At 36.9% G+C, this 14,331-nt stretch overlaps 1 protein-coding gene across 3 annotated transcripts in view; it reads right to left on the minus strand.

The window, feature by feature from the left end:
- LOC124162887 (putative leucine-rich repeat-containing protein DDB_G0290503) overlaps positions 1 to 13,907 on the minus strand; it is a 33,887-nt gene extending 19,980 nt beyond the window's left edge. For 2 of the 3 annotated variants that reach the window (XM_046539583.1, XM_046539581.1), the window contains exons 1-7: positions 13,462 to 13,907; positions 13,155 to 13,384; positions 12,211 to 12,409; positions 10,729 to 10,848; positions 8,981 to 9,198; positions 6,436 to 6,667; positions 4,559 to 4,667 (exon numbers count right to left, since the gene is read on the minus strand). In XM_046539583.1, the coding sequence (XP_046395539.1) occupies positions 4,559 to 4,667; positions 6,436 to 6,667; positions 8,981 to 9,198; positions 10,729 to 10,848; positions 12,211 to 12,409; positions 13,155 to 13,384; positions 13,462 to 13,467 (1,114 nt within the window). In that variant the 5' untranslated portion in view covers positions 13,468 to 13,907. The remainder of the gene's footprint in view (positions 1 to 4,558; positions 4,668 to 6,435; positions 6,668 to 8,980; positions 9,199 to 10,728; positions 10,849 to 12,210; positions 12,410 to 13,154; positions 13,385 to 13,461) is intronic. The other variant, XM_046539582.1, reaches the window with a different exon arrangement.
- Between the last annotated feature and the right edge of the window lie 424 nt (positions 13,908 to 14,331).

Raw genomic sequence — 14,331 nt, forward strand, 5'->3', positions numbered from 1 at the left:
AAAGTTACCAGTTTCTGGAGGTCAACTGCTGCATGAGTCACCTATTAGCCCAAAAGGTGTCTAACAATGAATTTCGGCAATTGGCATTATACTTTTATTAGATTGAAATACTTGTAAAAAGCATGTAATTCAAAAAAGAATGAGACCTAACACGACATATTTCTAACGTTATTTAAGCATTTAAAGCAAGGAAATAGTTGGAAAAATACAATGATGATTTCTGGCGAAACTCGATATCCTCGTAGCTGAGCTTCTCGGCAGTTAATGTGGCATTTTTCCGAAAACAGGATATCAGGTTATAATCAGTTATCAATTTACGAGTAATACTATAAGTCTCACTTGTAAGAGTTACTGAGGAAGGGATATCTTCTTTGAATATTTTGTTCCTCCATACTAACAATCCGAATTCATCTACTCATCTGGCGCTACGCTAATTAGAAAAGAATGTGTAAGTTGCCTTCTCTTTAGGACAAAAAATTTCATGGCGCAATCAAATGTTTATGCTTCACCCTCTGCAGTATGTTCTGCGTAAGACGTACGCTAACATCAGTTCCGAACTTCACCTCGCACGAGTGGTTCCGTCCTTTCCAGGGTGGGTTGACTTCAAACTAGCAAATTTTTTCCGTTTGGGTTTAATAAAGTAATGTTTCATTTTTATAAGTTTTATTTTTATCCGTCTTCGGACCATCGCCCTTCCAAAGAAACAAGTAGGTACTTTAAAAGATGGACTGAAAATAATTGAATATGAAGAAAAGCATCCGGGATAGAAGCACGTGAATATTGGAGAACGCCTCGGGCTGTCCGCTAGCACATGACGGTAGGGGTGGGGTAGAGCGAGCTACCTGGTGAAAACAAGAAGTAGATTGAAGCCGAGGCTCAGGCGGGCGTGCCGCTGACGATTAACGCAACATTGTTCACACTTTACACATTGCCTAAATTACATGAAAAATATATTTATTAGACAGGAACATTACAAATAATGGACTATTTTTGGCCTATAAAATCCATCTCACAACCAATCACTGCCCCGGCGAAAGCGGTTGTTTTAGGCATAACATGCACATTGCTCTCGTGAATACGTGTACTGGAAATGGAGTTTCATGGATTTTTACATCAGAGAGAAATCCATAATAGCAGAGCAAACGCTGAGTGGACAGCGAACATTTTTTAGCGAGGTGGCGTGTTCCTTTAGGATATTTGAAAGAGATATTATTCGAATCAACAATATGACCTAAGTGTCTCGATAAAGTAATAGTACTCCTGTAATTGGCTAAAACCTTGTTTTCATCATAATTATGCGCCAAAATCCTGCGTTTCCTGGGACATACGCAACCTAGCCAAACATTCCCGCATCGATCGTTTTCCCGCATTCATCGTTTTTTTTTTGTCCATCCCCCTGAAAAACGATAGATCGAGGTTCCACTGTAATTAATAATCGAAAATATATGAGAAATGCTGCATTTCTGGAATTAAAGTTCCACGTATTGAAATGAAAGGTAGTTGCACTTTTCCACAATAATTTAATGCGTACAACGCATTTCGGTTCCCAGGCTCCCATCATCTGGTATAAGAGCAGTCTTATACCAGATGATGCCTCCATGAGCCAAAATGCTTCTTATGCATTAAAATATTTAGCGAGGCGAGGCAATTACCTTTCATTTCACGTGCATTTTTCCTTACATTTTTTATTTTAAGTCTCTTTACAGAAATAAACAGTAATTATGTAAATGCACCGGATGGATATGCTGTTGTTTCCAGTGTTCACATTAAAACCCCACGAGAACGTAATGCATTTCCCTGGGCATGCATTCCACAAATAATGATATTTCCTGAGTAACAACGAGAACTTCATAATAAGGTTGCTTGTATTAACAAGAGCCTACTGTATCAAACTTAATTGCCTCTAAAACAAACCCGCACAAAACCTTTTGAATTCCTAACAGTTACTTTTAAGTACAGTGTGCTACTCTTGATCATGTAACTATTTTTAAAATTAACATCATATCTGTAACCTTCAAAATTATCATTTTCTAAGGATGGAAAACCATTATGGAGCAAAATAACATATCATGTACTGCTAGTAATTATCGACTCAAATAATTTTAAGATACGGTAAATTTAAGACTTGAGATGCTATAGATAGAAATATCTTTCCAATTCAAAAAGCAGAATTCAATAACTTAAAGATACAAAAGTTTGTTCCAGATGGTTTAATGGTTAATTATAACCTTTCCTTCTAGTTGATCCACTTTTTTTGACATAAATTATTTCTAAATCCCAAAACTTTAATTTATCTTTAATAAAAGTAAAAACATAACTTTGCCTTTAAAGGCATTGCATACCGTCTAATCAAATACTTTCTATACTCTGCAAGACTCAAAGTGCTTGTCTGAGTCAAAGTCTTTTTCACAATAGATCATGCACAAACAGTTCAAAACACCAGACAATGCTATCACGATTGCAGGTTAAATTTTTCCATTTGAAGCAAGCATTTTCTAGAAAGAGACATATTTTACGCACTAGAATATAGCTTCAGCAATCTATGATTGAATTAAATAGCCAAACAGAACGATATACTCAGTGACCAGTCAGTTTTAAATAATTTCACTGGACAAGACTATACATGGATTAAGTAACACCAACACTGCTTAAGGCCGGCTCATAGAAAAATTAGCAATAAATTAATCATAAGGAGCACACTTAGCGAGAGCACCACCCATAGATCATTAGCAGGGCTTACAGAAAAAATAAGTACAGAACCTGGGTAAATTACATTTAAAAAATTAACCTGGAAAAATCAGCTGAAGATAATCAATTTTGAATTGGCATGAAATTTTTGGAATGCTTAATATAGTAGTCATTAACATATGCTGTTATTCCATGTTTTGCTAACTCACAAGGTGAACCATGGATGATTAATCTGGTCTACGGCTCCACCTTCTTCATTAAAGCTCCTAGAATGCCCATTGAATTTTTTCCTTTCTATTGTCCGCTACCGCCACTTGCCTTTTCGTAACTTCTCCCTCAATAAGATTAGATCCTCTCTTGGCATTGCTACTTTAGCTGATCGCCGTATCCTCAATGACCGGAGACTCTTCTTAAATATCATTAATGGCAAATACAGATCCTCTGACCTTCTTTCTTTTTTTCCGCTTCGTGTTCCTTCGCGCACGACGAGGTCGAGTGATCTATTTCATTGTTTCACCCCCCGCCTTTCTGTTTCTAAACGTTCTTTTCTATTCAGACTTCCTTCTTCCATTAACTCCTATGCCAATTGTGTTCCAAATTTTGATCCTTTTTTTCATCCCTCATCCAACTTGCACCTTCACTATTGTAATTTTCCCCCTATTCCTCGCACCACTCGATGACTATTCTTTGTTATTTATTTGTAAACACTGTTAAATATTTTTTGTTATTGTTGGTTACATAGCTTAATATTATGAAATTGTTTCTCAGGTCCTCTGTAATTGGCCTCGTGCTGTTTTTGGATTAACTAAATAAATAAATAAAATACATAAATTATGTTGAGATATCTATGAAATGTATAATTTCGTATATTCGCGGACAATGCCGTTTTTTTTTTATAAACAGAAAAAAGTATCTACGTACTTTTTTGTAGTCAAGGGTTTGTTGTTTTACTTTGTTGTGTGTCTATTAAAAATGGTTGAGAATAAAAACTCGAAGTAGATAGTGGATCCTGATTTTTCCGGACTAACTGCCAAAGCTTGCACAAAGACTTCGCCCACGGGTTACCGAAATAAAATTTTTTATCAGATTACACTTCAGGATGAGAAAAACATGGACATAATATGCAATGGAGAAGCAAAATCTGGTAAAGATATTGAGGCAGCTAAGATACAACATGACTTGCTTTCAAAACAGCGTGTGGTATTTTGCTCATGGTTCTTCAGATAAATGAGATGGCATCCAATACGGGTTAATTTGTTTTATAAAATTCACAGATCCATGAAGCTAATTTTTCGTCGAGCTCTTTAATTTTTTGCTATTTTTTTTACAAATAGGCCTTTACTACTTTCCAATATACATAGTTATTAGTGCACACGAGGAATTTGATATATTATTACATGCTATAATTAGTGGTTATATTTACACATCTGATTTTCTTTCCTTCAAACAAATCATGATTATATTTACAATCGTGATTAATGAAGCCATGCATTTAGAGCAACACATCAGAAACAGACCAGATAATTGGAAAGTAAGTCATCTCCCTAGCATATATAGAGCAAACTTAAACCCAATCCTCTCAGCCCGCACCACTTCCACAATGTTTTGGCAAACTGGGAACTAGGAAGATCATGGGAAATATCCCAAAAATGTTCTCACAATCATATTTTCCAATTATCAGGCAGTGAACAAAGTGTCAACACTCTCAGCAAAGTCCCAAAGCCTTTTTGCTGCCCATGATGCAATCCCCATTCCCACCTTCCCACCTCATTTCGAACCAGGGCGAACCGAAGTGGCAATTTGTTAACGGCACAACTGCCTCCCCACTCCAATCGACCCAGAACCAGACAAGAGGCATAAGGGACCATACCTTTCAGTTCATCAAAGTCTACCAGATGCAACTGTAGGTTACCTTTCTCCTCTTCCAGCTCGGCTATTCTGTTGTTCAGCGTTATGACCTCTGCATGAGCATCAGAAATCTGAAATGTTCATAAAAATATATGAATTCATCGATATTCTAATTTATAGCGAGGCAATTCAGGGTTCAATGGGTATAAATTTTTCATGATAAAGGCAATTACTATAAAAGATTTCTGAATTCCCGGATGCCGCCACCGATGCTGGCTGGGTTAGATGTCGCCTAAGGTTTGAGAACTGTCTAAGTATACAGGGCAAGGGTGGTTTTAAATATTTTTTGTCTACATTATAAAAATTTAAATAAATGGGGTGACCAGTTAGCATTAGGGAAATAACAATTATCAATTGTATTATTACTCTCCATCATTTCTACCGACTCTCTCGCATTACATTGCATAACATTTTTACTCCGCTTATCCCACCAGTGCAAACTTCACTGTTGTTCTACTTTCCCCACAAAAAAAGGTATACATTGCAGTCCTCAAGCAATATTTTATACTAATAAAACAGATGCAAATTTCCACACAAGGCTCACCACCACATCCAACCAGAAATAACTACATAGTTTTAAAGCTGTTCATATTGATGAAAGTTTACTGTAATTATGTATAAATTTTAAATGATCTAATTTCTATAATAGTGGGTATGATTTATAAATGTAATAATCAGAGAGAGAGATGTGGGTAGGGAAACCAGTCACTGAAAATTTGGTACAGATATTCTTTAATGGCATGATAACATTGAGCCTTAATTTTTAATATGTAATCTTATGTCTCGAGGAAAATAGAAAAATATGCAATACATTTTCCCTTCATTACTTTAACTTTCCAAAAGTGAAGAAAATCAATCGAATATTACATGGTGCAAAACTGTGATGAATTGAAAGCTTTAATTGGAGAGAAAATACACGTGATAATAATTACTTTTCACTTGAGCAAGGTGCTTTTAGAGACCGTTCAATTGGCCCTTATGAGTTGCCTTCATAACAAAATACTATTTGGTGAAATTGAACCTCCCACCTTTGTCACACGTATAAAACATTTTAAAAATAAGATTACAACAGGCTTTTCAAATTACATTAGTAGAAAATGAGGGTTAACAGTAAATTTTACGTAGATTTGAAATGGTCTGATTTTCTGATGATGAGGGTAAGTTTATTCGTTCATATAATCAAATGCTTGTTTGGGTACATGGAAAAGGAAGCCATTCAATGAAATTTTGGGCTCACCATTCATTAATGACAAGATGACACTCAAACTCATTGTGCTATTAACTTATTTCTTGAAAAACAGAAATTCTGTTATTCTCCCTTCACAAGGTCGTAACAAGATTACAGAATTGAAATTCCCACAAAAAAATATTATTTTCGTCTGATATTTAGACACTCTCCTTTTCATCACCACAAAATTTTTGAGGAGTAAGAGCCAATAAATTACAAATTTTTAAAAATACATTGAAATTCCTTTCCCTGCATGTTTCTTTAAAACAAAAACATCGGAAATCAGTAACTCGTACACTAAATTTTAGTCAGATAGCAGTCACAAAATCCACACCATTACCCATTAGTCATCCAACAGGTCAGTGATTCTAATGATTTTCATATCATAATGTAGGTAAATTTTCCCTGATGATAAAGAGGAAATTCCCATTTCACATTCCCCAACTATTCCGATTTTCTTGACCTGCATCAACCCTGCTTTATCTCTAACCATTTTCCAAAAGCAAAAACTAATCAATTTATAGTTAAATGAATGATTGAAAAATATACATAAAAATTAATAAGGTAAGATGGGAAATAAGAGTTTAAACTGTAGAGAACATGTCGCTCACTTTTTTCACTCGAGCAAGTTGCTTTTCAAGAGCTTTCAATTGACCCTTATGAGTGGCCTTCACTCGCACCAATTCCTGTTTGGCTGCCTCAAGAGCATTCTTGGCCTCATCCAGCTCCTCATTGTTTTCCTGGTTACTCTTCACCACTTTGGATTCCATTTCAGCATTTTCAGCTTTCAATTGTTCATTCATTTCCTTGCACTCTACACTCAATTTTTCCAGCTCCTCAAGCCTGAGAAAAAGACAAGAGCAGATAATTTATCAATAGGGTGGTTTCCTATTATTTTTTTATTGCCTAAATCGAAAGATTATTACTCCTGGAGTACGTATTTCACGCTTTTAGATTTTTAAATGACGATATCTATTTTTCGCGATTAAATGAAAAGTGAAAATTTTCAAGCGCCCGAAAACGCGACGCGTAAGTATGAATGCCGGGAAATCTCTCCGTGTGACGTATTTCTGGTTCCCACTGCTGCCCTGTGAATTGACCTTGAGGCGAGGGTTAGCGCTGATACGACGCAGGCTGCTAGCGGGTAGCTGAGTACCCTGCTGGCTGGTAGCGCTTGGCTTAAATAAGGATTATTAATACCTTATCAAATGAAGAAAATTTTCCGACCTAAGCCAGTTTTAATATGTGATTATTAAGACATGTTTCCCTGAGCTCTGTGCCTCATGCATGCATTGGTAACCTCAGACAATGTATAACTCCTATCTACTCATATAGAAACTAGGTCCCTGTGACGTCACGTGGAGTGGTATTGCATGGGTGCCAATCTGGCCCTTTTCAAATGAGGATAAAAATGGACCATTGCCATTCGTCTAAACCGGTATTTCTAAAATGAAATAATTTGTACATTATAAATACAGTAATGGTGGGTAACGAATCGCAATCAATGCCTTTCGTTTTCTTTGATAAAGGAAACTACCCTATTGACTCATTCAAAAACAGCCAAAATGGCCTTTACATTGAATAGACAACTTAAAATCTGAAGCTTTAACAAATATAAACTATAAAAAGGATATTAAAGAAAGAAAAAAAGGTTCAGAAGATGGCTTTTGGAAGCTGCCCCTTGAATGATCTGATGGGCATTGAAAGATCCAGGGAAGGGTGAGTAGTCGAAATGGTATTGAAAGAGGTATGGAGTCTGTAAAAAAGTGATCTCTCAGAGAGAGAAAGACTGAATTTAGGTTGGTGTAGTAGGTGGTTATTACGGAATATTAAATTTACTCCACCCATAGTTATAAGAAGAATTTTTCCAATTTTTTGAAACAATGGCCAAAAATATTTGAGGCATAATAACTCCTAATTGAAATGTTTACCCCTACAGATTTTGCTATAATTCAGCAGTATTGATTCAGAAGTTATGTTTTAGAGCTGAAATGAACAGCCCTGACAAGTGGCATATCGAACAGTCCCCCATTGGCGGCACTCACACCTAGCTAGATCAAGCTTTGTTTACGCTCGATTTGTAATTTGTTCATTGGCCAGAAAATATAAGTTTGAATTCATTTTATTACATTTTATATGGAAAACCCTGATAGCCTAAGATACTAAACCAAGATGAGTAAATAGGGCTAGAGGAAAATCTGATTTGTACTAATGCACAAAAGTAAAATGAAAATAAATAAAGTAGCTAATACATTTTGTCTTCAAAACTTTGTTATTTTTGCTAGCAAGCATAAATATAATCCATGCAAACAGCGCCCGCAACATCATAGCACATTTTTCCTCCTACAGCATGGATGCAAATAAATTCAACTTTATTGGCAAACATTATTTACAACATGCAACAAAATAAGTTTCAAGCTGGCATTCAATTTCTTTAGCTATGAAGTCAAGTCGATATATCACTCATCGCCCAACTCTGGCCCTAGGAAATTCTACAACATATGATGACTTTGGGACCTGCCTTACAAAAAACATAGAGGACGGAGGACGAGAGGAGGAGGAGAGATGTGAGGACGGAGAAAGACATTAGGTTAGAACAGAGGCGTAGATAATGAGGGGATAACCATCTGAACCTGACCACACCAAAAAATATTTATAAATATGTAGAAATATGGAACTATGTATGTAAATGGTTAATTAGAATGTGAATCGTACACATTTAATTACAATCTCTGCCATGTAGCATTCCATGGCCAGTTGCAAAAAAGATGTATACCATGGAAAAACGTTAATTGCATGAGTGTAACGGTGATGTTCATTGTGTTTAATTTTTGTATAGTGGATGATGGTATTCCTTAAGAAATCAACTAAAAAATCTACTTGTTAGGGGTTTTTGGTACTATATTATTTTTATAAGTAGTACTGTATTTTCAAAAATGGTCTTGGGAAAAAAGAAGTAGGGGAAGAGAACCAACAACAGAAAATTTGGCCCAAATCCATGCAGGAGAGTTATATTCGATGATAATTTGGCATGGAATGATCCATAATGAATCAAGAAAGGAGTAAGTGCCAAGCATATTCGACAGACTGCCCATCTCACATTCGATCAAAATACCTTTTATAATTTGAGGGCAAAGTAAGAGACTAGCAGCTCACCTCTGGAGAGCTGATGTCAGCTGTTCCCTCAATGACTCAGCCTGAGCTTTGGCACCTTCCTCCCTGATGGCAAACTCCTCTTGCATCCCTCTCATCTGCTTCCGAGTCTCGTCCAGTGCCTCCTGAGCACTCCTCCCACGTCGCCCCGCATCCTCAGAGGCAAGGACGACAGCTTGAGTCCTCGCTTCAATCACCTCATCCTTTTCCTTCAGGTTTTCCTGTAATATTTCGAAAGACACTTAATCAGGGTTCCCACTCTAACTACATTATAAAATTCACGGTTTTTTCCAGGTTTTCACGGTTTAAATATCATCAAATTCACGGTTTGTAGATTGGGCATTTTAGGCAGAAATATTGATCACGTAACAATCATCGGCCGCACGTTAACTAAAAATGTAACAAACGCAACAGATGCCTTGAATGCAAACGCAGCAATGACAGTGCTATCTCTCATGACGTCACCTATCGTAAGCAAAATTCAGGTCCGGCGAAAGGGTGCGAGTGGGAAAGTGGAGAGAGAAGGGTGGCAGGGAAGTGAAGAAGTGCCTGATTTTTTGCCAGGGTTAACGTCTTCCAATCGCAGGTTTAAGGTCAATGTGCTGTCATGGCACATACGGACCAATAGGGTGGTTTCCTATTATTTTTTTATTGCCTTAATCGAAAGATTATTACTCCTGGAGTACGTATTTCACGCTTTTAGATTTTTAAATGATAATATCTATTTTTCGCGATTAAATGAAAAGTGAAAATTTTCAAGCGCGCGAAAACGCGACGCGTTAGTAGGAATGATGGGAAATCTCTCCGTACGTCGTATTTCTGGTTCCCCCTCCGCCCGGTGAGGTGACCTTGAGGCGAGGCTTAGCGCTGATACGTCGCAGGCTGCCAGCGGGTAGCCTAGTGCCCTGCCGCCTGGTAGCGCTTGGCTTAAATAAGGATTATTAATACCTTATCAAACGAGGAAAACTTTCCGACCTTAGCCAGTTTTAATAAGTGATTATTAAGACACGTTTCCCTGAGCTCTGCGCCTCATGCATGCATTGGTAACCTCAGACGACGTATAACTCCTATCTTCTCCTATAGAAACTAGGTCCCCGTGACGTCACGTGGAGTGGCATCGCATGGGCGCCAATCTGGCCCTTTTCAAATGAGGATAAAAATGGACCATTGCCATTCGTCTACACCGGCATTTATAAAACGAAATAATTTGTATATTATGAATACACTAATGGTGGGTAACGAATCGCAATTATTGCCTTTTGTTTTCTTTGATGAAGGAAACTACCCTATTAATAGTTGCGCTTTCGAATACATGTGGGCAGCTAAATGTGTGGACAGTATCTGCACGTGACTCGACCTTGAAACATGATTGAAATATCATTTTTTTTTTCTTTTAACCCGTCTATCGTTGTTCTGCAATCAAGTTTGATAGATTTTTAAGGTTCTATGACGAAATTCACGGCTATTTCCAGGTTTTTTCACGGTAGACGCAATTCACGGCTTATTCACGGTTTTAAGGTTTTCACGGTTGAGTGGGAACCCTGTTAATATAATATAATAAAATACACATAATAAAATTTCATAAAATAAAAATACACATAGGGTAATCCAATGTCAGTTCATCAAGCCGTTTTGGTAATATAGTGAAACTTACTCGGCAACTAAAATGGTTGAATCATTGTAAAAAAAAAGCAGACAGAATGAGTGATTTCATAAAATATTCAATGAAATACAATAAATAGTGAACTAACCTTCAAGTCAATGATAGCAGCTTCCAACTGAGTCACTTTGTTATTCAGCTCCACAATCTTATTGTCTTTATAAACAATCTGAGCATACATTTCCCGAGATTCAGCTCCAAGATTTTCAGCCTATGAATAGAGATACCATATTGTAACATTTATGTAATGATTCAAGAGAATTATAAAACACCAATATACAGGATACAATGAAGATAGCATGGTACAGTAAAGAAAAAATTAATTTTAAAGGGAGTAATTAAAAAATCCGATTCTGTGAATCTAAAATTCAGCAGCCCTACTACGAATAAGACTGCAACCCAATTAGGCCTCTATCTTCCTTTAAAAAGTAGATTTTTTAATAATGCTTTATAACAAATGAATTCTGGTACACATATGTTTTTCAATCTGATATATTCAGTACCTAAAATTAAATTACAGATTTTCCATCACTAGCATGTATCTGTGCAGGGGCGGATCCAGGATTTTTTTCAGGGAGGGGCACAAGCAAGGCCGTATCCAGGATTTTGTTCTGGGTGGGGCACAAGGATACCTCGTAATACAAAATGAATGCAATGATAATGGGACCGTATTAAATATCATGCATATTTTTGAGGGTCTGGGGGGGGGCACGTGCCCCCATGCCCCCCCCCCTGGATCCGCCTATGTATCTGTGCAGAACCGGCATGAATTGTATCTTTATTCTAAGTACAAGTACACATTCATTCAAACTTAAAATCCATTGCTTCCATTTAACCCAATCTTACACCACTTCATCTCTACTATTGAAGCTAGGATATAGGAACTCAACTGTTTCCATCTGCAATATTTGTTTTTTTCCTCATGGCTAACATCTTCCATCGTTAATGTCTACTTGGCAAATCTCCATATCATGCAAAATATGTGATGTAAAGTCTCTATTGCAAGACCTGATATAGGAACTCAACTGTTTCCATGTGAAATTTTTTTTCTCATTGTTAACATCTTCCATTCTTATGTCATACCGCATCCAGCTTCAGGGGTGCAGCTAGGAATTTAGGCTGGAGGGGGGGGGTTTAGGTGCAACTGATACCGGGGTAAGTGGGGGTATGGTATACCCACCAGGATAAGCGGTAGGTGCGAGATTAATAAATTGCATAATTTTAAGATAAATGGTTCAAATTGGTGAGTTTTATGGCTTTCTGAGGTATATTTTATTAATCCTTACACTTTTCTATTAGTAATATCAATCCAATTAAGTAAATGGATCAAACTTAAACATTTCTCTGAGCTCGGGGGGGGGGGGGGTTTATCCCCCAAAACCCCCCACTTGCTGCGCCACTGTCCGGCTTATACCTTGAATCCCATTGTAGACTAGGGATTAAATGAGTTCATACAGTATGTATGCATCATTTTCCAAGCAAAAAGAATAAGAAATACAAAGCCGTGCCAAATGAGCCCATATAAGATCACAGTTTCAAAGAATTAGAATTGAATTTTTGAGAGATAGTTCACCTCTTTCTCCTTGCCCTTCTGCTGATCAGGTGCAATCTCAGAATTCATGACTGGGGGAGGGGCTTTCTCCACAACTGGGGCATGGAGGGCATCAATCATGTGGTTCTGTTGGTTGAGCTGAGTACGGAGGTGCTCCACCATCACCTCCAACTCCTTTCTGTTTTCCATAGCATGCCTCTCCCGTTCCTCGAACTTAAGTCTACATAAATTTAAAAAAAAACATTGTCAGAACACTTGATAAGAGAAAAACAGGCCACTTAACAAATAAAATATGCTAAATTTTCACAAATCTAAAATGCTACCCTCTCCTGAAAACCAGCAAAAATAAACTTTCCTTAAAGAAGTAACAACAGATATGCAAATGTGGAAAAGGCATTTTAATCCCTCCATTTACTGCCACTGAAAACAAGAGAACATTTGAAGACGGAAGTGAATTAAAGATATGCAAACGCTTTAAATAGTAAGTCAAAGAGGTATTCTAAATTTCATGCCAATCTCTTTACTGAAAACTACTAACAATCCCATACAAGCTTACTTCCAAACACCAACCAGCAACACCTATATTTTTCAACAAAACCTATTTATCATAAATTTGTAAGAAAAAACATTAAATTTATAATGATGTATTCATATTTCTTACACAAAAAATGCATGAGCTTTAATAAATTAATTGGTCAAACATCTACATTCATTCATTTTCTTCAAGGATTCAGTATGTCTTTTTCATTACTAAGATATATATATACACACTCTGCACTTCAACAGATGGCACGCACGCGAGGATGCTAAAATAGCATGAGAATAGCAGACACAAAGGAAGGAATTGCTTCAACAAAATACACCACCGTAAAAAGAAGCCAATCAACAAAGGGGGTCGGTGTACACAATGGTGGGATTGCATAACTTGAGAAAACTTTACGAATTAACCGCTTCACATGGCTTACCTATTCTCTTCTAGTTTCTTACGAAGTAAGAGCATTTTCCCCTTGCTGGAAGACTTTTCTACAGGCATTTCTTTCTTGGGATCTTTATTTATATCAGCATCCACTGGCCTTTTAATAGCACCATCTGCGACATCAACAAGACTTTGCTTGTCTGCTTCAACGGGCAGTGGACTGTTGAGGGATAGCCTTTTATGCCGAGATTTCATCTCGGAAAATTTTGGGGCGTACTCCTAAAAGAAGTGTCAAGTTGAAGTAAGGATCAACGATAAAATGCACTCGTAAAACCAACGGAAGGACATATACGTACCTCCATTATTACGAATTGGTTGAGTCTTCAGAAAATTTATAGGCCTTCTATTTCATAGCACCAAGGCAAGAATTTAGAAATCGAAGTCATGAGGGCAGCAATGCTTGTGGAATTGGACTTATCCTGTTCTCAATTACCAACCTATTTTCATTTTAATGTGCCCTCCTAAATGTAATAAACCTACGTATGCACCCGCAGTTGGGACACACAGGGTAAAAAATGTCAATAATGATGCTTACACCTACTGACCTTGTTACACATCGCGAGATAACAGCAGTTCGAAGTAAACGGTAATAAAATACGCTGATCACCGAAAAAAGTCATTACACGCATGTGATTATACCATTCTACAACAAATATAGATATTTACTTAAGTTAAGGGTTCGAAAAATATTGTCTTTCATTTCCTTTAATATTTGGGGAGGACGTGTCGTGAGGAACGGAAGTTGGAGTCTACAGCTGACGGAAATCAATAAACTGAGCATCTTTTCCTATGATTTCCTAAGTAATTAAAGGAAATAGAGCACTAAAAACTTATAAATATATATTTTTATTTTATTGTTTTAATTTAAGTTTTATGTACTTTTTTGGAAATATTAAATTTAATGTTTAATTTGACTTCATTTCCTCTTTGGTGTGCAAGATTCAAAAGGGTGACTTTGAGGCTGTAAACTGTAATTAGAAAATTTTATGGACTAAACCGATTATGTTAGTAAAAATTTCTATTCATATATTTTATTATAATTTTTACCTGTTGTAAAAGAGGACAAGGCCAAAAATACTTGAAAAAGTATTATGTTCCTTAGAGACATTGGCGATTTTTGCTTCTAGGGGGTTGGAGGGGGGGGGGGGGCAGCTGCCCCCTCCTGG

The sequence above is a fragment of the Ischnura elegans genome, chromosome 7 (genome assembly GCF_921293095.1).
Source record: "Ischnura elegans chromosome 7, ioIscEleg1.1, whole genome shotgun sequence".
Classification (NCBI taxonomy): domain Eukaryota; kingdom Metazoa; phylum Arthropoda; class Insecta; order Odonata; family Coenagrionidae; genus Ischnura; species Ischnura elegans.